This window comes from Lepus europaeus, chromosome 4 (genome assembly GCF_033115175.1).
Source record: "Lepus europaeus isolate LE1 chromosome 4, mLepTim1.pri, whole genome shotgun sequence".
NCBI classification, from domain to species: domain Eukaryota; kingdom Metazoa; phylum Chordata; class Mammalia; order Lagomorpha; family Leporidae; genus Lepus; species Lepus europaeus.
In genome coordinates this window covers 165,446,869-165,471,242 of record NC_084830.1, presented here as the reverse complement: position 1 = coordinate 165,471,242, position 24,374 = coordinate 165,446,869, and the positions used below count along the sequence as shown (strand labels likewise).

General features: G+C 56.6%; 1 protein-coding gene across 2 annotated transcripts; it reads left to right on the top strand.

The window, feature by feature from the left end:
• The first annotated feature begins 282 nt into the window (after positions 1-282).
• Positions 283-24,081, top strand: NLRP3 (NLR family pyrin domain containing 3). 2 transcript variants are annotated; one of them, XM_062189831.1, is made up of 9 exons: positions 283-559; positions 2,476-2,595; positions 3,005-4,805; positions 7,458-7,628; positions 9,294-9,464; positions 11,063-11,233; positions 14,711-14,881; positions 15,608-15,778; positions 23,816-24,081. In XM_062189831.1, exons 1-9 carry the CDS (start codon positions 283-285, stop codon positions 23,913-23,915), a joined length of 3,153 nt encoding a protein of 1,050 aa, XP_062045815.1. In that variant the 3' UTR covers positions 23,916-24,081. The 2 variants fall into 2 exon arrangements, with proteins under 2 accessions (XP_062045815.1, XP_062045816.1); XM_062189832.1 differs by lacking the exons at positions 7,458-7,628; positions 11,063-11,233.
• Positions 24,082-24,374: the final 293 nt, after the last annotated feature.

Genomic DNA, 24,374 nt, shown 5'->3' with positions numbered 1-24,374 from the left:
CTTTGGAATTCCTTATTTATTTGTTTGTTTTTCCAGTCTTTCCACAGGAGCCTCTCCCTCTATGGCTCAGGGAATGCTCCTGCTTGGAACTGCCAGAACTTTCCAGAATTGAGGATGGTGACTCATTACAGCTAAGCGATTCTCTTGCCTCCGAGTTTTCTGAGATTTTTTTAGTTCAGTTTCTTCTGGAGTGGACAGAAGCCACCTGTTACTCTTATGCCATTTCCATCGCCTGGTGTTCCCATGTGGCACTAAGCCAGGGGCCCTGGAAGGGCAGTGGGGATGGCCGGCACTCGCTGCAAGTTGGCCCAGTTCCTAGAGGACCTTGAGGAGCTGGACCTCAAGAAGTTCAAGATGCACCTGGAGGACTACCCCCCTGACCAGGGCTGCGTCCCCCTCTCCAGGGGCCAGGCGGCCAGGGCTGACCCTGTGGATCTTGCCACCCTCATGATCGACTTCAATGGGGAGGAGAAGGCCTGGGCCATGGCCCTGTGGATTTTCACGGCCATCAACAGGAGAGACCTTTATGAGAGAGCTAAGAGGGATGAGCCAGTGTGGGGTGAGTACATGGAGGCTTTTAAAAAATAGGTGGAGGGGGCTGGTGCTGTGGAGTAGCGGGTAAAGCCGCTGCCTGCAGTGCGGGCATCACATGTGGGTGCCAGTTTGCGTCCCGGCTGCTCCACTTCTGATCCAGCTCTCTGATATTGCCAAGGGAAGCAGTAGAAGATGGCCCAAGTCCTTGGGCCCCTGCACCTGTGTGGGAGACCCAGAAGAATCTCCAGGCTCCTGGCTTTGGATCGGCGCAGTTCTGGCCATTGTGGCCAATTGGGGAGTGAACCAGTGAATGGAAGACTTCTCTCTCTCTCTCTCTCTCTCTCTCTCTCTCTCTCTCTCTGCCTCTCCTCTGTGTAACTATGATTTGCAAATAAATAAATCTAAAAAAAATAAAAAATAGGTGGAGGCAAGTAGAGGACATTCAGGGTGACATTCACTGTGTGAGTGGAGCCTGTGGTGTGTTCAGTGCATTCCAATGCCACCAGCCTCAGAACCCCTCCCTCTTGCAAAACCAAAATTTCTATTTATTACAAAGAGAGAGCTCTTCCATCTGCTAGTTCACCTCCCAGATGCCCACAACACTCAGGGCTGAGCCAGGCTGAAACCAAGAAGCTGAATCTCATTCAGCTCTCCCACGTGGATGGCAGGGGCCCAAGTGATATGGGCCTAGGTGCCTTGCTCTGTGAGTGGGGTTCTTGCCCCCATGGAGGTCAGACTTGAAAGCAGAGGCATGGACAGTGCCCACATGAGAGCAAGATTTGTTTGAAAGTAAGAATGACATTCATCCAAGTGTGAGAGTGGGTCATCCCACATGGAGAATGCTAGTCATATGTGGGCTGGAGTACTCCCCCCGCCATGAAGAGAGGGAGAAAGGATGCCTGAGTAGTACCCTCACGCATGGCCGGAGCAAAAGGATGGCCTCTCCCTGCCTCCCAGTCTCTTCCTGAGGCAGGGGTGGTGCCTTCACTGAATTGTGGTCATCATGGTGTCTCCTCCCCCTTGTCCTGGATGAGGCACAGGGGCATCTGGGAGTGTGGGCGTATGAGACCAATAAGTGAAGGAATAAATTTACATTGCAGGACTGACAAAAATTCCAGGTCACCTAGTACTAACTCCCACCCACTTGCCCCAAATCACAAGTGCTTGAGAAGGCTTCTGTTCGCCTAGGGTACACGTTGGCAGGAAGCTGGAGTCAGGCTCAGAGCCAGGACTTTAACCCAGACACCCTGATGTGGGATTTGGGAGTCCCAAGCAGCGTCCTACCAGCTGTGCCAAATGCCTGCCCTGATTATTCAGCACTTTTTAAAAAATGATTTATTTACTTTACTTGAGAGTCAGAGTTACACAGAGAGAGGAGAGGCCCAGAGAGAGAGAGAGGGGTTTTCAATCCTATGGTTCACTCACCAATTGGCCGCAACAGCCGGAACGGCGCAGATCCAAAGCCAGGAGCCAGAGGCCTCCTCCAGGTCTCCCTCACGGGTGCAGGCCTTGGGCCACTTCCACTGCTATCCCAAGCCATAGCAGAAAGCTGGTTGGGAAGAGGAGCAGCTGGGTCTCAAACCGGTGCCCATATGGGATGCTGGTGCTTCAGGCCAGGACTTTAACCCACTGTGCCACAGCACCGACCCCTGATTCAGCAGTAGAGCAACCAGATTTGACATAAGACAGATCAGTAATTTTAAGACCCAGAAGTCTAGACCTGAAAGTGTGAGATATGGGTAACAAGGGTGAAAGGCAGCTGGGGTCACCAAGTACGATCTTTCTTGGCCATCTCCAGGGTGTTAGACTTGGGGATGGCTTCAGAGCCATCTGCCATCTGCACCTCTGAGTCAAGCTTTGATTTCGTGGTGTCTGGGGCAGGGATCTTTGACCCATGCCAAGTGTCATCCTCTGCTTTTTGACCCTTTGTATTTATTTCATGTTCAGAACCTGCACATGTTTCTAACCCCACTGTGATATGCCATGAAGAGATCATCGAAGAGGAGAGGATGGGTATCCTTGGGCACCTCTCCCGGATCTCCATTTGTACAAAGAAAAAAGGTAAGCAGCAGAGTGGGCGTCCACTTGCTGTAGAGCCAGGCTCAGGAGGCGGGGGAAGCTGAGCAGCCGGGGGCTCTGCCGTTCTTCCCGCTGGCCCAGGCACACCCCCGCTGCTTAAGACGCACACTCAACCCAGAACCTGGGGAGGAGATCCTGTGTTCCAAGGCCTGGGCTGCAGACCCCTTACAGGAAGTAGATTGAAGAAAGGGATTTTCTGGCTTGAGGCTTCCCATACAGCCCTGGTCTGCTCCACTGTGCCCATGAGAAATCAGACACTTGGGTTTCCAGGACACACTCTCCCTCCTCCCTGGTGTTGGAGAGAAACCATACCTCCCAGCTCAGTTCTGACTGCCACTCCGTCCGCAGACGTGTGGCTGTGCCCGCAGTCCGATTGCTGTCTCTGCCCTAGATTACTGTAAGAAGTACCGTAAGCATGTGCGCAGCAGGTTCCAGTGCATTGAAGACAGGAATGCCCGGCTGGGCGAGAGCGTGAACCTCAATAAGCGCTACACACGGCTTCGCCTGGCCAAGGAGCACCTGAGCCGGCAGGAGCGGGAGCAGGAGCTGGTGGCCATCGGCAGGACCCACGTGTGGGACAGCCCCGCAAGCCCCGTCCGGGTGGAGCTGCTCTTTGACGCCGATGAGGAGTGCCCCGAGCCTGTGCGCACGGTGGTGCTCCAGGGGGCAGCGGGCATTGGGAAGACCATCCTGGCCAGGAAGATCATGCTGGACTGGGCTTCGGGGCAGCTCTTCCAGGACAGGTTCGATTACCTGTTCTACATCCACTGCCGGGAGGTGAGCCTAGGGATGCACAGGAGCCTGATGGACCTGATTGCCGGCTGCTGCTCCGACCCCAGCCCCCCTGTGAGCAAGATGTTGCACAGGCCATCCCGTGTCCTCTTCCTCATGGATGGCTTCGACGAGCTGCAAGGTGCTTTCGACGAGAGCAGCGGGGCGCTGTGCAGTGACTGGAGGGCGGCCGTGCGGGGGGATGTCCTCCTGGGCAGCCTCATCAGGAAGAAGCTGCTCCCTGAGGCCTCACTGCTCATCACCACCAGACCCGTGGCTCTGGAGAAGCTGCAGCACCTCCTGGACCGCCCCCGCCACGTGGAGGTGCTGGGCTTCTCCGAGGCCCGGCGGAAGGAGTATTTCTTCAAGTACTTCCTGGAGGAGGCACAGGCCAGGGAGGCCTTCAGCCTGCTCCAGGAGAACGAGGTCCTGCTCAGCATGTGCTGCATCCCGCTGGTGTGCTGGATTGTGTGCACAGGGCTGAAGCAGCAGATGCAGGGCGGCAAGCACAGGGCCAAGACCACCACCTCCAAGACCACCACAGCTGTGTACACATTCTTCCTGTCCAGCTTGCTGAAGTCCCGCGGAGGCAGCCAGGAGCAACGCCTTTCTGGCCACCTCCGGGGTCTCTGCTCCTTGGCTGCTGATGGCATCTGGAACCAGAAAATCCTGTTTGAGGAGCGTGACCTGAGGAGGCATGGCCTGCAGGAGGCAGAAGTGTCTGCCTTCCTGAGGATGAGCCTGTTCCAGAAGGAGGTGGACTGCGAGGCCTTCTACAGCTTCGTCCACTTGACCTTCCAGGAGTTCTTTGCCGCCATGTACTATGTGCTGGAGGAGGAGGAGGAGGAGAAGGAGGAGGAGGAGGAGGAGGGGGCAGGCACAGGGAGGAGCCCGCCGGTGAGGGGCTTGGACCTCCCGCACCGAGACGTGAGGGTCCTTCTTGAAAACTATGGCAAATTCGAAAAGGGGTATCTGATTTTCGTCGTGCGTTTCCTCTTTGGCCTTGTGAATCAGGAGAGGGCCTCCTACCTGGAGAAGAAGCTGAGCTGCAAGATCTCCCAGCAAGTTCGGCCAGAACTGCTGCGGTGGATCGAGACAAAAGCCAACGCCAAGAAGCTGCAGATACAGCCAAGCCAGCTAGAGCTGTTCTACTGCCTGTATGAGATGCAGGAGGAGGCCTTTGTGCGGGCGGCCATGGGCCACTTCCCCAGAATCGAGATCAACCTCTCCACCCGCATGGACCACGTGGTGTCCTCTTTCTGCATTGGAAACTGTCACAGTGTAGAATCACTTTCACTGGGGTTTCTGCATAATTCACCCAAGGAGGAAGAGGAGGAGGGGGAGGAAGAGGAGGTGGAAAGTCCACTCTTTGATGTGGGCTGCCCCAACCGCCAGGGCCCTCATGCCACCTGCTCATGGAGGTAAGCCAGCTCATCTGCAGCCATGGGTAGAGCAAGTATCTGCTGCTGCACCTCGTTCTTGTACTCACTTCCTCTCCTCTTTTATTTTCTTATTTATTTGAGAGGCCGAGAGACAGCTCCCGACCACTGGTTTACTCCCTAACCTGCAACATCCGAGGCTGGGCTAGAGCTGGAGCCAGGAGTCAGGAACACAATCCAGGTCTCCCATGTGGGTGGCAGGGACCCAGTCACCTGGAGCCATTGCTGCTGCCTTCCCAGGTCTGCACTGGCAGGAAGCTGGAGCCAGGAGCCAGAGAGGGGACTTGAACTCAAGCATTCTGATATGGGATGTGGGCATCTTTTAGAGAATGTTTCTTTATGCATTTTCATCTACTTGAAAGGCAGAGAGCGTGGGAGAGAGATCTTCCATCTGTTGGTTCACTCTCCAAATGCCCGCAACAGTCAGGCCAAAGCCAGGAGCCTGTAACTCCTGGTTTCCCGTGTGGGTTGCCAGGACTCAATCCACTGCCTCCAGGAAGCATTAACAGGAAGCTGGATGCAGCAACCCAAGCTGCAGCTTCACCCACTGCACGGCTCCCTCCCCATGGGACATGGGTATCTTAACCACTGAGCTAAATGCCTGCTCCTGCTCTCCCTGTTCAGTTGTCTTCCAATCGCAGTTTCCACAGGCACAAAACAATGCCCCCTATTCCTGCCAGATCTCTTCATCGGACCCATTGACTCATGATTGGCAGATAGATGAGATGAGTAAGAAACAACCCCCCGAAAGAGTAAAGCAGTCAGCAAATGTTTGGGGATGCTGGTTTCTTACACAGGTTAGCTGAGATGTGGGATTTCACACACCAGCCTCTGGTGATCTGCTTGGGGCTCTGTGCCAGGCTCCAGCAGTGAGATCAGGACTGCTGGGCCTACGTAGTGTAGAGCAGAGATGTGGTCTCTGGTCAAAGAGGCAGGAGTCCAAGACCTAGGGCCACTTGTGTGAGGGTTTCTGAGGGGAATGCTGTGTAGCTGGCCGCACCCGGGCAGGACAGCCCTAGGCCCGGAGTCTCAGGGGAGAGGAACACGAGCTGCCCTGAGGCCCGAGGGCAGTGAGGGGCAGCCAGGAAGGCAAGAGCTTGGGAGGATGGGTGGTACTTTGGGACCTGGGCTCTTGGGAACGAGCCTCCCGAGAGAGATTGGGGGGGGGGGGGACATGCACCCCTCGCTGGTTTTCAACGCTGAGGATGCTGAGGGGTGTCGTGTGGGAAAGCTCAGTCAGGTCGGTCCGTCCCTGCCCCGCTGTGGTGAGACGCGAAGGTTCTGGAACCTGTCATCCTAGGCTGGGGGAGGAGCGCCGAGCACTGCTGCCTGGGTGCCGTGGCTGCCCACGGCCCGCACCAAAAGCCCAGCGGTAGAAGGCGCCAGTCTGTCAATCTTCACACGAGGCTGGGACAGGGCCAAGAGAGAACTGGGTCTCTCTGCCGGCAGCGGCAAGTTCCCGCTCTTTCCGGTTGCCCGGAAGCCCTCCGGCCCACTGCGGCCGGGAAGGACCGGGTCCGGCCACGGTGAACGGAGTAGTGTTCAGGGACAGGGATGGGAAGCAGGCGCATTTCCAAGACGGCCAGGAATTCAGAACTGCTGGAGACAGAGCTGAGCTACTCGCTGCCTTGCATCGGGGCGGTTGGCGCCTGCGCCTAGCCTGAGTGAAGCGTTAGCGCTGGTGGTTCCTGGCAGGGGAGGGTGCCATTCACATACAGTGGCCTCCAGCCATGTCCTCACAAGGTGAAGGGAGGGGCATCTCTGGGCTTCCTCTTGCAAAGGCCCTGATCCTGTTCACGAGGGCTCCACCTTCAACCTCGTCACCCCTACGAGCCCAGCCCCCAACCACAGCACACAGCACTGTGCTGGGTGAGAATTTCAACCTAGGACCTCTGGAGACCCCATATTCAGACCAGAGCCCTGGGGAAGGAGAGGTGGGCAGACAGGAAAGGGGGCGGCCCTGGGTCTGTGGGGGAGCATCCAGGAGCCTGAGCAAGAACTCCCACCCAGAGAAGGCTGGTGGCATCCCCAGAGCAGAAACTCAGCACTGGGCTCTGGTGACAGCAGCCACTCTGGGCCCCTGGACCTCGCTTAGTGGTCCCAGAACCTTCAGGGGGCCTGGTCAGCACAGCAGAATCAACACCCAATCCTAGATGTGGAATCAGACACGCGTGGGAACGAGAGCTGAGGGCAAGTCCGAGTGTCACTGCACGGACAGCGACCTGGAGTTGGAAAGTCATCGGCAGAAGCTGGCCCCACTGCAGATTCCAGCCTTGTGCCTGTGACAGCACCTGTGATGCGGGTGACAGCACCTGTGATGCGGCTGTCAGCCCCGGTGGGCCCACTCTCTCATTCACAGGAGGACCTGACTGCCTCCGTCTCCCATAGTGTCTGGGCTGTGGCCAGGACAGCTGGAGAAAGGGAGCAGAAGACCCTCTTGGTCAGCCAAGCCTCAGGCTGCACTTCCGTCCATCATGAGGTGTCCGCCTGGTCTTCCCATGCCCTCAGCCCTTTCTCCCTCCAGGAATCGCCTTTGGCTCATGACCCCTTTCTTAACCCTGGGAAGTATCCCAGCCCCTGCCCCAGTCTATTGTGCAGCCTGATTGCCTTTGCTCTCCTTCCTTCGATCGCTAGATTGGTGAACTCCTGTCTCACGTCCAGCTTTTGCCGGGGCCTCTTCTCAGTTCTAAGTGCCAATCCAAGCCTGACAGAACTGGACCTGAGTGACAACAGCCTGGGAGACCCTGGGATGAGGGTCCTGTGTGAGGCGCTCCAGCATCCTGGCTGCAACATTCGCAGACTCTGGTAAGCCCATGGGTGTGCAGTGCTGACAGAGGGGAGACTGGAGAAGGCTCTTGGGGACTGCATCAGGGCGCAGGAACTTCCCACGCTGTCATGGAAACAAAATGCCCCAGGGGTGGTGCTTGGACATTGGACAGCAGAAGCTTATTTCCTCACAGCTCTGGGAGAGGCAAGTCTACGGCCTGTAGGGTTGGTGGCCTCTGAGGTTCGCTCGTGGGCTCCTTGATGCTGTCTTCCCCTGTGTCCTCAGTGGTCATCCCTGTGCATCTGCGTCATGAACTCTTCTTGCATTCCTGTGAATGGGGCCCACACTGAGGACTTTGCTTTGGCTTAACTTCTTCCTTGGAGGCCCTGTTTCCAAACCCAGCCATGCTCTGAAGTCAGGGGGGCAGGGGCCTCAGAACAGGAGCAGGGGGAGGCAGAGCAGGTCAGAGGCCAAGTGCTTGGGAAGCGTTGGCAGGGGAGAAGGAAGGGCAGCAGGGAGGAGAGCCAGGCCCTGCAGGTTCCCTTTCCTCTGGCCTCCCTCAGAGCCAGACTGGAAAGCTTCGCCACACCACAAGGGGACAGGAACTAGAACACACCAAAATGTGATTTTCTCTTTCCTCTAAAAAAAGATTTATTATTTATCTGGAAGCCATCTGCCTCTGTGATACTGTCTCCATCACCCCCACAAGAGTCCTCCCCAGGTCCCCAGAGGGCAAGGCACAGCAGGAAGCCCAGTGACAGTGAGGGGTTTGTGGGACAGAGGAGGTCTCCTTGTCCATTTGCTTGTAGTTGGCATGGAGGTGGGGTGGGAAGGAGGGAGTGCGGCAAGTGCAGGCCTCGTGGATGCTGGCATGGGAGGGGCTGTGGTGTTATTCTCACCCCATGGGACACACACATAGTGGGGTGTGTGTGGTTACAACACGGTTTGTCACTTTCCCATTGCTACAGCAATGTCTGAGGCTGAGCACTTAGGAAGGAAAGGAACTCACTTAGCTCACAATTTCACTAGTGTGAAATCCAGACAGCACAGCCCTGGCTCCTGGGAGAAACACAAGTGAGACAGAGAGGGGAGATCACAGAGGGGGAGTTGGGAATCTGAGTTAGGAGTCCAGTGCACAAACTGAAGTGGCTTGGTCTGTCATAAGGGCTCACTGTCCTGGGAACTAAGTGGGTTCCACAAGAGTTACCTTAGTCCCTTCTGAGGGCAACTCCACGGTGACCTCACCTTCTCCTGTAGACTCTACTCTTAAAGGTGCCTCCACTTCTTAAGGGCACCAGGCTTTCCACATATGAACCTTGGGAAAAACAAACCGAGGCCTCTGAAAAGCCCGTCATCACAGCGACGGCTCCGTAAGTTTCTGCTGTAGGGCACTCTAAGTGAGGCGGAGCACAGTGCGATGAGGGCGAGAAGTGGCTGGGCACAACCCCACCAGGGGCATGGTGCGGGCCTGGGCCTGGGTAGCTCCGGGGTGGGTCGTGGTGTACCTGGCACTCTTTGCTGCCTGGCGATCACTGCAGGGGTGCTCTCCATGCTCATGGTCCCGGGCTGGGAGCTGCTGAACTCTGTGAGCTCACTGGTCAGATGATGCACCCTTGAGAGAGCAGGGTATGCCACCCTATGTGGATGGCAGGGACCCAAGAGCTGCCCGGTACTAACGCTGACACTTTGTGCTGGGCGCCAAGGCTGGGCCGCTGTGGCCTCTCCCACCAGTGCTGCTTCGACATCTCACTGGTCCTGAGTGGCAGCCAGAAGCTGGCAGAGCTGGACCTGAGTGACAACGCCCTGGGAGACTTTGGGGTCAGGCTGCTGTGTGTGGGGCTGAGGCACCTCTCCTGCCAGCTGCAGAAGCTCTGGTGAGTCTGCACCACCAGGTGCCCGGGTCTCTGGGTCTCAGTCTGCTGTCCCTGTATCAGGGGAAGAGAGAAATAAAGCAATGCCTGCCTTTCCGGTGGGTGGAGCCTGGCTGAACAGTGCTGGGCAGGTTGCTGCTTTATGGGAGAGTTGGAACCATCCCCAGGTCCTCTGCTCACACACAGAGTGCCCCATGCTGGGTGCTGCCCTTCTAATGCTTCTGAGAGGCCAGAACCTTTAAAGTTTATTTATAAATAAATAAAGGCAGGAGAGGGAGGGAGAGAGAGAGAGAGAGAGAGAGAGAGAGAGAGAGAGAGAGAGAAAGAAAGGAAAAGAAGAGAAAGGAAAAGAAAAGAAAAGAAAAGAAAAGAAAAGAAAAGAGAAAGAGAAAGAAAAAAGAAAGAAAGATCTTCCACTCATTGGTTCATTCCCCCAAATGCCTGAAACAGCCAGGCTGGGCCAGGCTGAAGCCAGGAGACAGAACTACACAGGGATCTCCTATGTGGGTGGCAGGGACCCAAGTATTTCAGCCATCACTGCTGCTTCTCAGGGTGTGCATTAGCAGGAAGCTAGAATCAGATGCAGAGGCAGGACTCAAACCTAAGTATTCTATGTGGGGCCTGGACATCCAAGTCTTGTCTTAACTGCTGTGCCAGCTACCTGCCTGAGACTGGAATTTCAAGGAGAAGACAGCATTGGAAAGGGCCAATTTCCACCCACTGGGATGACTTTCATAAAATAAATGCAGACTCACAAGAAACCAACAAGTGTTGGTAAGGATGTAGGGAAACTGTGCACTGTGGGGGAGGCATGAAGCAGTGCAGCCATGGTGGGCACAGCATGGCAGGTCCTCCCACAGGAGAGCATGGCCATTGTCTAGCAATTCCACTTCTGGGTCAGTGCACACCAGTACTAGAAGCCGAGACACATATTTGTATCCCCACACCCACAGTGGCACCAACAGTGGCTAGGAGGTAGAAGAAACCCAACTATGCCTTGATGTATGTAAGAAGTGGCACCCATGTCCTGTGGCTTTAAAAGGCATTCTGACCTCTGCTGGGACACAGATGGACCTAGTGCCAAGTGAGACAAGCCACATGAAAATGGACAGAGGCCATGTGGCTCCACTTACGTGAAGTTCTGAGACCAGCCAGTGCTGCAGGGACAGTAAGCAGGATGCAGGTTGCTTGGGGCTGGGGGAGGTGGGAGGGGAGTTAGTGTTTAATGGGTGCAGCCTTTCAGTGTTGCAAGATGAGAATTGTGCAGATAGATGGTGGTGAGGGTTGCACAACGGTGGGAAGGTTCGTAAAGCCACTGAGCTGTGCCCTTCAGAATAGTTAAAATGGTGAATCTTATTATGTGTATTTTGCTATTATGAAACTAAATGCAGGGGCTGGTAAGATGTAGTATTGACATAAGCTTGGAAGGTGCCTGCTTGTTATTACAGCTGACAGAAAATGGAATCAAAAGTTGCAGGCTTGGGTTCACTCCCTCCCACACATGGACTGTCATAGAGGCAAGGCAGTTATGGGGCCGCCATGGTCCCTGGGGGACAGGAAATGACAGACGAGACCCTGACACTGTGCTGTCTTCATGGAAGGTTGGTCAGCTGCTGCCTCACGTCCATGTGCTGCCATGATCTCGCCTCGGTCCTCAGCACCAGCCACTGTCTGACCAGGCTGTATCTGGGGGAAAACACCTTGGGAGACTACGGAGTTGGGCTTTTGTGTGAAAAAGTCAAGCATCCACAGTGTAACCTGCAGAAACTGGGGTGAGTCTTTGTGGGTGTCCTAGCAGAAAAGGCCTCCTCAGAGCTGTCATTTGAGAAGTGTGGGTGAGGTTATGGGGGCAGTGCCCATTGCCTCCTATTGTATTATTTCTCTTCTTCAGCCATTTGGTCTCTGCCACTCTGTTCAATGGCCATGATTTGCCACTTCATTTCCCAGGGACTCTGGGGGCTCTGTGGTGAGCTGGAGGGTAGCAGTGAAGAAGACAGACCAAGACCTGCCCTGTCAGCCAGTGACACTGGTGCAGCCACTCAATGAAGTCTGGGTGGGGACTGTGAGGGAGCAGGGGACAGAGGTGAGGGACCCAGGATTTTGGTGCTGAGTTGGCCCTCAGGGACCCTGGCTGTTGCTCTTACAGGTCCTTCTCAGTCCTCGTCCTAATTGACTTCTGCTGACTTTAATTCTGCTCACCACTTCCTCCATGAGTGCTTCTCCCGCTCTGGGTTAAGGTCACTGCTGTCTCTCCTGCCAATGTCCCAACTTCCTCTTCTTGAGATCCTGAACTGATTTCTGTGGCCTGGGGATTTCACCACTGCTTTACTATTTTTACTAAAACTATCTGTACTTCCTGGAATGTCTCGTATTTCCCTCAGTGTCAACAACAATCTATAGACACAAACTCTAAATAGCTCTCAAACTCTGATATTGCTCATGAGCTTTGTTACAAAAATCACATCCTTAGTAAAAACACCAACACTACAGACATATGAGGTCACATGCACCCAGTGTAAACAAAGAAACATGGAGTCACACATACCCAGTGTAAACACAGATGACACAGAAACATGCACCCAATGTAAACACAAATAACACAGACATGTGAAGTCACACACACCCAGTGTAAATACACAGAAGCATGGAGTCACATGCACCCAGTGTAAACACAAATAACAGACACATGAAGTCACATGCACCCAGTGTAAGCACAACACAGACATGTGAAATCACATGCACCCAGTGTAAACACAGATAACAGACACATGAAGTCACACATACCCAGTGTGAACACAAATAATGGACACATGGAGTCAGTGTAAGCACTAGACACATGGAGTCACACACACACACATAAACACAGATAAAAGACACATGCAGTCACATGTACCCAGTGTAAACACAGGTAACACAGACAAGTGGAGTCACACGCACTCAGTGTAAATACAAATAACAGACACATGGAGTCACACATACTCAGTGTAAACACAACACAGATGTGTAGTCACACATACCCGTGTAAACACAGGTAACACATATATGTGGAGTCACACACACCCAATGTAAACGGATAACACAAACACGTAAAGTCATACACACCCAGTGTAAACACAAATAACAAACACGTGGAGTCACACACACCCAGTGTAAGCAGATAACATAAACACGTGGAGTCACATGCACCTAGTGTAAACAGATAATACAGACACACGAAGGAAAAATGAAAGCCCCTCTTAGCCCACGCAGAGAACAATTTACAACAGTCACATGAACATCCATCTGCCCATTTACCCATCCATCCTATTCATTCATCTGCCCATACACTTATTCAGGCATCTACCCAACCACCCATTTACCCAGCCATGCGTCCATCCATCCTATCTTCATCTATCCATCCACTTATCTCTCCTATCACCCATCTATCTCCCTATCTTCCATCCATTCATCCACCTGTCCTATCATCCACCCATCACCCATCCATCCATGTCTGTTTGTCCACTCATCTGTTCTATCATCCATCCACCCACCCACCCACCCATCCATCCATCTGTCCATCTTACTAATCTCTATTAGTTTTCTAGGACTGCTATCATGAAGTAACACAAACTCAGGGATTCAAATAATAGTTTATCGGCTCTCAGTTCTGGAGACTGAAGTCTAAGATTAAGGTGCTGGTAGGGTTGGTTCCTCCTGAGGGCTGTGAGGAAGAATGCATTTCACACTTCCCTTCTGGTTTCTGGTGGTTTTCTGAAAACCTTTGACATTCCTTAGCTTGTAGATGCAGTATTCTGATGCCTTTACCTCTAGGTGGCATTTTCTCAGTGTCTCTGTGTCTATCTTTGTGCCTGAACTTCCTATGTTGATAAGAACTCTAGTGATATTGGATTCGGGCCCACCTAATGGCCTCATCTTAACTAATGACCCCTGTAATGACTGTATTTCCAAGTAAGGTTCACATTCCGAAATATTGGCAGCTAGGAGTTCAACATAGGAAGATTTGAGGACACAATTCCACCCATAGCACTCATTTGTCTATTGAAACCAGATCCCCATAAACACTTTTCACTGATTTTTCTCTCTTTATTTTTAAAACAGATTTATTTATTTATGGGCCGGTGCTATGGCATAGCTGGTAAAGCCGCTGCCAGCAGTGCTGGCATCCCATATGGGCGCCAGTTCAAGACCCAGCTGCTCCACTTCTGATCCAGCTCTCTGCTATGGCCTGGGAAAGCAGTAGAAGATGGCTCAAGTCCTTGGACCCCTGTACCCATGTGGGAGACCTGGAAGAGGCTTTTGGCTCCTGGCCTTGGATTGGCACATTCTGGCTGTTGCGGCCAATTGGGGAGTGAACCAGCAGATGGAAAACCTCTCTCTCTCTCTCTCTCTCTCTCTCTCTCTCTCTCTCTGCCTCTCCTTCTCTCTCTGTGTAACTCTAACTTTCAAGTAAATAAATAAATCTAAAAAAGAGATTTATTTATTTATTTAAAAGAATTACAGAGGGAGGGGGAGGGGAGGGGGAAAAGAGGAGAGATCTTCCATTTGCTGGTTCACTTCCTGGATGGCTGCAATGGCCAGTGCTGAGACAGGCTGAAGCCAGGAGCTAGGAGTTTTTCCAAGTCGCCTGCATGAGTGGCAGGGGCCCAAGCACTTGGGTCATCTTCCGCTGCTCTTTTCAGGCCATTATCAGGGAACTGGATTGGCAGTGAAGTAGTAGCTGGAACAGGAATTGGTGTCCGTATGGGATGGCAGTGTCTCAGGTGGTGGCTTTACCCATTAAGCCACAATTCTGGCCGCTGATTTGGTTTCTTTATTTATCATGGATGAGTCTCCATGCTGGTGTCTGAAGACCTAGAGATTCCATGATATGCATTACCATAATTTATTTGCCATTCATGCACGTTATCCTGACATGGCACATGATAAGATATCTGTTCCCAGTAGGCATAGAACTAAGTTGAAGGGATTGGTTGAAACCAAGACAATTACACTGGTCACATTCCTCTGATACAGTGGACTGGGGAATCTGCATGGCAAAGAGACGGAGGAGATGAGGATCTGGATTGGTTTGCTTTTGCTCCTTCTGCTGTGATCCCAGCAAAGTGTCTGTGAGATCATCATTTGTGTCTCCTGCAGGAGCCAGAGACCAGGAGTCAGGATTATCCAAGCTGGGGCTCATGACCTCCCCTGTGGGCAGCTGCACCATGCCCAGGAGGGACTGGACATTGAGGCTCTACCTTCTCCCACAGGCTGGTGAATTCTGGCCTTACCTCAGCCTGCTGTGCGGCTCTGTCTGCAGCACTCAGCACCAGCAGGAGCCTCACACACCTCTACCTGCGGGGCAACGCCCTTGGAGATGCAGGGGTGAAGCTGCTCTGTGAAGGACTGCTGCACCCCAGCTGCAGGCTGCAGATGTTGGAGTAAGTCCCTCGGCTCGTTCAGGGGACAGGAATGTGAGGTGGCTGAGGGGCTTGGGGAGCCATGGCTGCGAAAACATTGGTCTCTGAGAAGGGAGGTGTCTTCCTCAAGTTTGTTTTGTCACAAATATGGAACTGGGACACATTCTAGATGGTACCAGCAGAGACTCAAGTCCTTTTGCCAAATCCTCTGGGTCGTGAGACTGGGGGCTTGTGGCCTGGGGGTGAACACACTGGTTGGGGTGTCAGAGTGCCTGGGTTTGAGTCTGGCTCCTGCTCCTGACTCCAGCTTCCTGCCAATGCAGACTCGGGCAGGCAGCAGACAATGGCTCAAGAGAAAGCTCTGCCAGTCCGGCTGGGAGGCCTGGATTGAATGTCTGGCTCCCAGTGGCCTGCAGAAATTCGGGGAGTGAAACAGAAGATGTGAGTTCTCTCCCTCTCAAATGAACACAAATTAAAAAATAGGTTGTGGATGATGTGGCACTTCATTTTATGGAAATGTGGTGGAAGACAGAATTTTGGAAAAATCTTAACTCACAAACCACTGCTGCTAACGTGACCTGCACAGTCCAGTGGACTTGAGGAAGACGCTGGCATCTACAATGGGGAGAGGAGTGAGGCGGGCACGTGAGGTGCGCAGCGCTCAGTCCCAGCCCTGCCTGCATGGCGGAAGCTGGGGCCCAGGCGTGGTCCAAGGCGCACCGTCTGTCTACGTCCCGCCCCTTGCAGGTTAGACAGCTGCAGCCTCACCTCGCACTGCTGCTGGAATCTCTGCACGATCCTGACCTGCAGCCGCAGCCTGCGGAAGCTGAGCCTGGGCAACAACGACCTGGGCGACCTGGGCGTCATGATGCTCTGCGAGGTCCTCAGACAGCCGGACTGCCCCCTGCAGAGGCTGCAGTGAGTGCGCATGCGCGCGGGGTCCTGGGCCACGGGCTGCGCCTTCCGGAGGCTGCAGTGAGTGTGCACGCGCGGGGTTTTCAGCTGCGTGGCTGCATCTCTCAGGCAGCAGAGAGTGCACTGCCCGGTCCTCGGACGCGGGGGCTGCCCCTCTCTGAGGCTGCAATGAGTGTGCGTGCGCGCGGAGTCTTCGGAGTCCTCCGACGCGGGGGCTGCCCCCTGCAGAGGCCGCAGTGAGTGCACTGTGGGGCCCTCAGTTGCGTCGCTGCACCTCTCTGAGGCTGCATTGAGTGCGCGCCAGGGGGTCCCCGTGATGGATTCAGAGCGCCCAGGAAAAGCTAGCCAGTTACCTAAATCCAGGACTGCTTTGCCTTTATCTGCAATGATGCTAGGAGGGGCTGGGCCAGGTGTTGCAGGATTTAAAAAATGGGACATGTGTCATGAACTAGGGTGTTTAGAGCAGTGGAAGCTCCGTGGTGTGGCAGGGTCTCATCCACAGCTCCAGGAGACTCCAGTCCCGGGACAGCGGCCCCCTGGTGCTGTATTTTGTGCAGGGGCGGGAGCCTGCGGGACTGATCTCCAGGTGCCCAGTAGCGGAGGTGTTCACAGAACGCGGCTGTGTTTGGGGACAGCGGCCTCTCTAGATAGAGCTTCCCAGCTGCTGGTGGCCCCTGTGGCTGTGACCACCCCTCTGTGAGACCCTCTGTGTTTGCTCCACTCTGTCAGCAGGTTCTGCGCAGCCTGGCTGGCCACTGTTCTTGGTCATCCTGTCTGTGGGTGTGCAATCCTTGGAGCTCTGTGAGGGGCAAATTTTCCTTACACTTGCTCCCTCCTTTAAGCACTCCAGGCTTCCGGCTCTGCCATAGGTGTGCTGTGTGCCCCACTATGTCCCGTGAATTCCCTAGACTTTGCCACATGGGTGTTAATCAGCCTCCAGATTCTACAGTGCTGTCCCCTTTGCAGTCACTTGCGAAGCCCTGGTGCCATCTTGGGCATCTCCTTGTCCAGTCCAACAGCCCACCACTAGCCACCTCTTTAGGTCTCCAGCTCAAGCCACAGTTCCCTGTTTTACTTTTTTAAAGATTTATTAATTTTATTGGAAAAGCAGAGTTATAGAGAGAGGAGAGACAGAGAAAAAGGTCTTCCATTATGGCCCAAGTCCTCGGGCCCCTGCACTCATGTGGGAGACCTGGAAGAGGCTCCTGGCTCCTGGCTCCAGATCGGCACAGCTCTGGCCCTTGTGGCCAATTGGGGAGTGAACCATCAGATGGAAGACCTCTCTCTCTCTCTCTCTCTCTCTCTCTCTCTCTGCCTCTCCTCTCTCTGTGTAACTCTGGCTTTCAAATAAATAAATAAATAAATCCGAAAGAAAAAAAAAAGAGAGAGAGGAAAGGTCTTCCATCTGCTGGTTCACGCCCCAAATGGCTGTGGCCTCCAGAGCTGCGCCATTCAAAGCCAGGAGCCAGGATCTTCTTCCTGGTCTGCCACGTGGGTGCAGGAGTTGAGCCGGAGCCCATATGGGATGCCAGCACTGCAGACGAGGCTTATCCTCTGCCACAGCGCAGGCCCTCACCATGCCCTCTTAGTACTGCTGCCTTGGGCTGCTGCTGTACCACCGTCTGTGTTGTTCTCACTTTGGCCGACAGAGGTCACAGCTGAGATGAGAGCCAGACCCCACCACTCCCACCCCTCCCCCCAGTGTCTTCCTGTCACAAGCTCATGGCTGCCTTGGTGGCCCTGCGACTCCTGAAGAGTCTAGCACTGGTGCATCCTGCCCTGCGCGTCACTGTGGTCTCTTGCTGATTCAGACCCACCCAGGCTTTGGGACTTTGCAGCCACTGCCTCTGCTTGGAGCACTCTTCTTGTAGGCCTGTGCTTTCTGTCGCCAGGTCTGAACTCTGTGCTACAGGTCTGCTCCCCCAGGCACCTCAAATGTGCTGCTGGACACAGGCAGCACCCCCTTTATCATTGCCTCACTCCACCCCTCAGCATAGACACCACCTCACCTGCTGTCCTCCCCTCCCCTCCCCTCACTCCACTCCTCAGCATAGACACCACCTCACCTGCTGTCCTCCCCTCCCCTCCCCTCACCCCACCCCTCAGCATAGACACCACCTCACCTGCTGCCCTCCCCTCCCCTCCCCTCACCCCACCCCTCAGCATAGACACCACCTCACCTGCTGCCCTCCGCTCCCCTCCCCTCCCCTCACTCCACTCCTCAGCCTAGACACCACCTCACCTGCTGTCCTCCCCTCCCCTCCCCTCACCCCACCCCTCAGCATAGACACCACCTCACCTGCTGCCCTCCCCTCCCCTCCCCTCCCCTCACTCCACTCCTCAGCATAGACACCACCTCACCTGCTGCCCTCCCCTCCCCTCCCCTCACTCCACCCCTCAGCATAGACACCACCTCACCTGCTGCCCTCCCCTCCCCTCCCCTCACTCCACCCCTCAGCATAGACACCACCTCACCTGCTGCCCTCCCCTCCCCTCCCCTCAGTCCACTCCTCAGCATAGACACCACCTCACCTGCTGCCCTCCCCTCCCCTCCCCTCACTCCACCCCTCAGCATAGACACCACCTCACCTGCTGCCCTCCCCTCCCCTCCCCTCACTCCACCCCTCAGCATAGACACCACCTCACCTGCTGCCCTCCCCTCCCCTCACTCCACTCCTCAACATAGACAACACCTCACCTGCTGCCCTCCCCTCCCCTCACTCCACTCCTCAACATAGACACCACCTCACCTGCTGCCCTCCCCTCCCCTCACTCCACTCCTCAACATAGACACCACCTCACCTGCTGCCCTCCCCTCCCCTCCCCTCCCCTCACTCCACCCCTCAGCATAGACACCACCTCACCTGCTGTCCTCCCCTCCCCTCCCCTCACCCCACCCCTCAGCATAGACACCACCTCACCTGCTGCCCTCCCCTCCCCTCCCCTCACCCCACCCCTCAGCATAGACACCACCTCACCTGCTGCCCTCCCCTCCCCTCCCCTCCCCTCACTCCACTCCTCAGCATAGACACCACCTCACCTGCTGTCCTCCCCTCCCCTCCCCTCACCCCACCCCTCAGCATAGACACCACCTCACCTGCTGCCCTCCCCTCCCCTCCCCTCCCCTCACTCCACTCCTCAGCATAGACACCACCTCACCTGCTGCCCTCCCCTCCCCTCCCCTCACTCCACCCCTCAGCATAGACACCACCTCACCTGCTGCCCTCCCCTCCCCTCCCCTCACTCCACCCCTCAGCATAGACACCACCTCACCTGCTGCCCTCCCCTCCCCTCACTCCACTCCTCAACATAGACACCACCTCACCTGCTGCCCTCCCCTCCCCTCCCCTCACTCCACCCCTCAGCATAGACACCACCTCACCTGCTGCCCTCCCCTCCCCTCCCCTCACTCCACCCCTCAGCATAGACACCACCTCACCTGCTGCCCTCCCCTCCCCTCCCCTCACTCCACTCCTCAGCATAGACACCACCTCACCTGCTGCCCTCCCCTCCCCTCCCCTCACTCCACTCCTCAACATAGACACCACCTCACCTGCTGCCCTCCCCTCCCCTCCCCTCCCCTCACTCCACTCCTCAGCGTAGACACCACCTCACCTGCTGCCCTCCCCTCCCCTCCCCTCACTCCACTCCTCAGCATGGACACCACCTCACCTGCTGCCCTCCCCTCCCCTCCCCTCACTCCACCCCTCAGCATAGACACCACCTCACCTGCTGCCCTCCCCTCCCCTCCCCTCACTCCACCCCTCAGCATAGACACCACCTCACCTGCTACCCTCCCCTCCCCTCCCCTCACTCCACCCCTCAGCATAGACACCACCTCACCTGCTGCCCTCCCCTCCCCTCCCCTCACTCCACCCCTCAGCATAGACACCACCTCACCTGCTGCCCTCCCCTCTCCTCCCCTCCCCTCACCCCTCAGCATAGACACCACCTCACCTGCTGCCCTCCCCTCCCCTCCCCTCACTCCACTCCTCAGCATAGACACCACCTCACCTGCTGCCCTCCCCTCTCCTCCCCTCCCCTCACTCCACTCCTCAACATAGACACCACCTCACCTGCTGCCCTCCCCTCTCCTCCCCTCAGTCCACTCCTCAGCATAGACACCACCTCACCTGCTGCCCTCCCCTCCCCTCCCCTCACTCCACCCCTCAGCATAGACACCACCTCACCTGCTGTCCTCCCCTCCCCTCCCCTCACTCCACTTCTCAGCATAGACACCACCTCACCTGCTGTCCTCCCCTCCCCTCCCCTCACCCCACCCCTCAGCATAGACACCACCTCACCTGCTGCCCTCCCCTCCCCTCCCCTCCCCTCACTCCACTCCTCAGCATAGACACCACCTCACCTGCTGCCCTCCCCTCCCCTCCCCTCACTCCACCCCTCAGCATAGACACCACCTCACCTGCTGCCCTCCCCTCCCCTCCCCTCACTCCACCCCTCAGCATAGACACCACCTCACCTGCTGCCCTCCCCTCCCCTCACTCCACTCCTCAACATAGACACCACCTCACCTGCTGCCCTCCCCTCCCCTCCCCTCACTCCACCCCTCAGCATAGACACCACCTCACCTGCTGCCCTCCCCTCCCCTCCCCTCACTCCACCCCTCAGCATAGACACCACCTCACCTGCTGCCCTCCCCTCCCCTCCCCTCACTCCACTCCTCAGCATAGACACCACCTCACCTGCTGCCCTCCCCTCCCCTCCCCTCACTCCACTCCTCAACATAGACACCACCTCACCTGCTGCCCTCCCCTCCCCTCCCCTCCCCTCACTCCACTCCTCAGCGTAGACACCACCTCACCTGCTGCCCTCCCCTCCCCTCCCCTCACTCCACTCCTCAGCATAGACACCACCTCACCTGCTGCCCTCCCCTCCCCTCCCCTCACTCCACCCCTCAGCATAGACACCACCTCACCTGCTGCCCTCCCCTCCCCTCCCCTCACTCCACCCCTCAGCATAGACACCACCTCACCTGCTACCCTCCCCTCCCCTCCCCTCACTCCACCCCTCAGCATAGACACCACCTCACCTGCTGCCCTCCCCTCCCCTCCCCTCACTCCACCCCTCAGCATAGACACCACCTCACCTGCTGCCCTCCCCTCTCCTCCCCTCCCCTCACCCCTCAGCATAGACACCACCTCACCTGCTGCCCTCCCCTCCCCTCCCCTCACTCCACTCCTCAGCATAGACACCACCTCACCTGCTGCCCTCCCCTCTCCTCCCCTCCCCTCACTCCACTGCTCAACATAGACACCACCTCACCTGCTGCCCTCCCCTCTCCTCCCCTCAGTCCACTCCTCAGCATAGACACCACCTCACCTGCTGCCCTCCCCTCCCCTCCCCTCACTCCACCCCTCAGCATAGACACCACCTCACCTGCTGTCCTCCCCTCCCCTCCCCTCACTCCACTTCTCAGCATAGACACCACCTCACCTGCTGTCCTCCCCTCCCCTCCCCTCCCCTCACTCCACTCCTCAGCATAGACACCACCTCACCTGCTGTCCTCCCCTCCCCTCCCCTCACCCCACCCCTCAGCATAGACACCACCTCACCTGCTGCCCTCCCCTCCCCTCCCCTCACTCCACCCCTCAGCATAGACACCACCTCACCTGCTGCCCTCCCCTCCCCTCCCCTCAGTCCACTCCTCAGCATAGACACCACCTCACCTGCTGCCCTCCCCTCCCCTCCCCTCACTCCACCCCTCAGCATAGACACCACCTCACCTGCTGCCCTCCCCTCCCCTCCCCTCACTCCACCCCTCAGCATAGACACCACCTCACCTGCTGCCCTCCCCTCCCCTCCCCTCACTCCACCCCTCAGCATAGACACCACCTCACCTGCTGCCCTCCCCTCCCCTCCCCTCACTCCACCCCTCAGCATAGACACCACCTCACCTGCTGCCCTCCCCTCCCCTCCCCTCACTCCACCCCTCAGCATAGACACCACCTCACCTGCTGCCCTCCCCTCCCCTCACTCCACTCCTCAACATAGACAACACCTCACCTGCTGCCCTCCCCTCCCCTCACTCCACTCCTCAACATAGACACCACCTCACCTGCTGCCCTCCCCTCCCCTCCCCTCCCCTCACTCCACTCCTCAGCGTAGACACCACCTCACCTGCTGCCCTCCCCTCCCCTCCCCTCACTCCACTCCTCAGCATAGACACCACCTCACCTGCTGCCCTCCCCTCCCCTCCCCTCACTCCACCCCTCAGCATAGACACCACCTCACCTGCTGCCCTCCCCTCTCCTCCCCTCCCCTCACCCCTCAGCATAGACACCACCTCACCTGCTGCCCTCCCCTCCCCTCCCCTCACTCCACTCCTCAGCATAGACACCACCTCACCTGCTGCCCTCCCCTCTCCTCCCCTCCCCTCACTCCACTCCTCAACATAGACACCACCTCACCTGCTGCCCTCCCCTCTCCTCCCCTCAGTCCACTCCTCAGCATAGACACCACCTCACCTGCTGCCCTCCCCTCCCCTCACTCCACCCCTCAGCATAGACACCACCTCACCTGCTGTCCTCCCCTCCCCTCCCCTCACTCCACCCCTCAGCATAGACACCACCTCACCTGCTGCCCTCCCCTCCCCTCCCCTCCCCTCACTCCACCCCTCAGCATAGACACCACCTCACCTGCTGCCCTCCCCTCTCCTCCCCTCACTCCACCCCTCAGCATAGACACCACCTCGCCTGCTGCCCTCCCCTCCCCTCCCCTCACTCCACTCCTCAGCATAGACACCACCTCACCTGCTGCCCTCCCCTCCCCTCCCCTCCCCTCACTCCACCCTCAGCATAGACACCACCTCACCTGCTGCCCTCCCCTCTCCTCCCCTCACTCCACCCCTCAGCATAGACACCACCTCGCCTGCTGCCCTCCCCTCCCCTCCCCTCACTCCACCCCTCAACATAGACACCACCTCACCTGCTGCCCTCCCCTCCCCTCACTCCACCCCTCAGCGTAGATACCACCTCACCTGCCATGTTATATTTTTGTTGTTTCATTACCTATTTCTTCCCCCCCCCAAATGCAAATGTCATGAGTCTTGGGACCTCTGGTGTCTGCCTTAGCTCAGAGGTGCATAGATGCAAGCGCGGTTCTGCGCTGCTCTCTTGTGCAGACACAGTAGGGTGCGTTTCCTGCAGTAAAGGCAACATTCCCAGAGCAAGAGAAGGAGGGACCCAGGGAAGCTTGTTCAGGACAAAGCTAGGGACTCTGCTGTGGGGGAGGTCACTGGCCGGTACAAGAGATACTTGGGACCCAACCCGGGGCCCAGGCTTAGCGTAGACGATGCCCCAGCTGGCCTCTGCTTGCCCTGCCATAAGAAAACACTGCGGCGCTGTGCACTGGTGGCTTAGACACAGATGGTCATCTTCTCACACACCCCATTGAGCCACAAAGCCCAGAATTCAGGTTCTGGGGAATTCAGTCTCTGGTGAACGTGTTCATGAGCTGCACACACACACACACACACGAGTGGGGCAGAGACAGAGGGACAGAGACAGACACCCAGAGAGCCGGAGTCAGAGCAGAGACGCAGAGCAGCAGCGGCAGAAGGAGCCGTCTAGTGTCTCAGGAGGACTCCTCTGACTCTGGGGGTCTCCAGACCCTGGCCGGCCGTTCACACGCGTCTGGAGGAAGCACTGGATTGCGAGCAAATCAGGCCGATGGAAGTGACACAGGACAAAGATCTGGCTCCTGGGGTCAGAAGCCCTGGGTCCGAGGAGGCCTGGAGGGCCCGGGCTGCCCCAGGACGGCTGGCGTGTGGCGGCGAGGAGATGCTCAGAGGCGGTCACTGACAGGGAGCTGCAGGCACTGAGAGCACGGGCACTGTCTGCAGCGGCTCCGGCCGGGTCAGCTGCCACCACGTGGCCTTGCCACCGTGTTGGTAGACGTGCAGGACGCAGGTCCCATTCTTCCCAACACAGAGGTTACCAATTCGACAGGGCCGCGTGGACATGCCGCGCTCAGAGCGCTGTACACGCCGAGCCGTCTGCCGAGTACCTGTCTGCCCCGCAGGTTGTGTGAGATGTACTTCAACCCTGAGACGATCCACGCCTTGGAAACGCTGCGGGAAGAGAAACCTGCATTGACTGTCATTTTCGAGCCCTCGTGGTAGCAATGGAGCTGCCCCCCTCCCTACCTGCCTGTGCCCAGGTGCGCCCAGGTGGGAGGAACCCTCCTGCATCCAGCGTCAAGACTGCAGCTCCGCTGTCCCCCAGGTCCAGCTGGAGAGCCAGGGCTTGTGGTGGAGCCCTCACGTGGGGGACCCCGTGCCTCCTGCGCCCCTGGCAGAGATTCTGGGCACAGCCCCTGTGGTTAGCCTGGCTTCCCTGATTTCCGCTGGCTTCCCGCTGTCTGTCGGTGGACTGACCACCGGCCACCGCATAAAGCCACCCCCTGCGTGCTGTCTTGTAACTGTGTGTCTGCTATGTATTTATTTTTAATGTTTTGTAACAGTTATATTTTCTAACAAAGATTCACGCCTATTGTAGCTTGCTGAAAATTCAGAAATATAAAACAACCTTTTTGTATTTATTGTGTTAAATTGTTTCCTGTACTTAATTTTTAAAAACGA

Coding starts and splice junctions, on each gene's coding strand:
- NLRP3 (XM_062189831.1), top strand. CDS start 283: ATGGCCGGCACTCGCTGCAAGTTGGCCCAGTTCCTAGAGGACCTTGAG. Junction 2,596..3,004: donor CATTTGTACAAAGAAAAAAG/GTAAGCAGCAGA, acceptor TCTCTGCCCTAG/ATTACTGTAAGAAGTACCGT. Junction 15,779..23,815: donor TGCCCCCTGCAGAGGCTGCA/GTGAGTGCGCAT, acceptor TCTGCCCCGCAG/GTTGTGTGAGATGTACTTCA.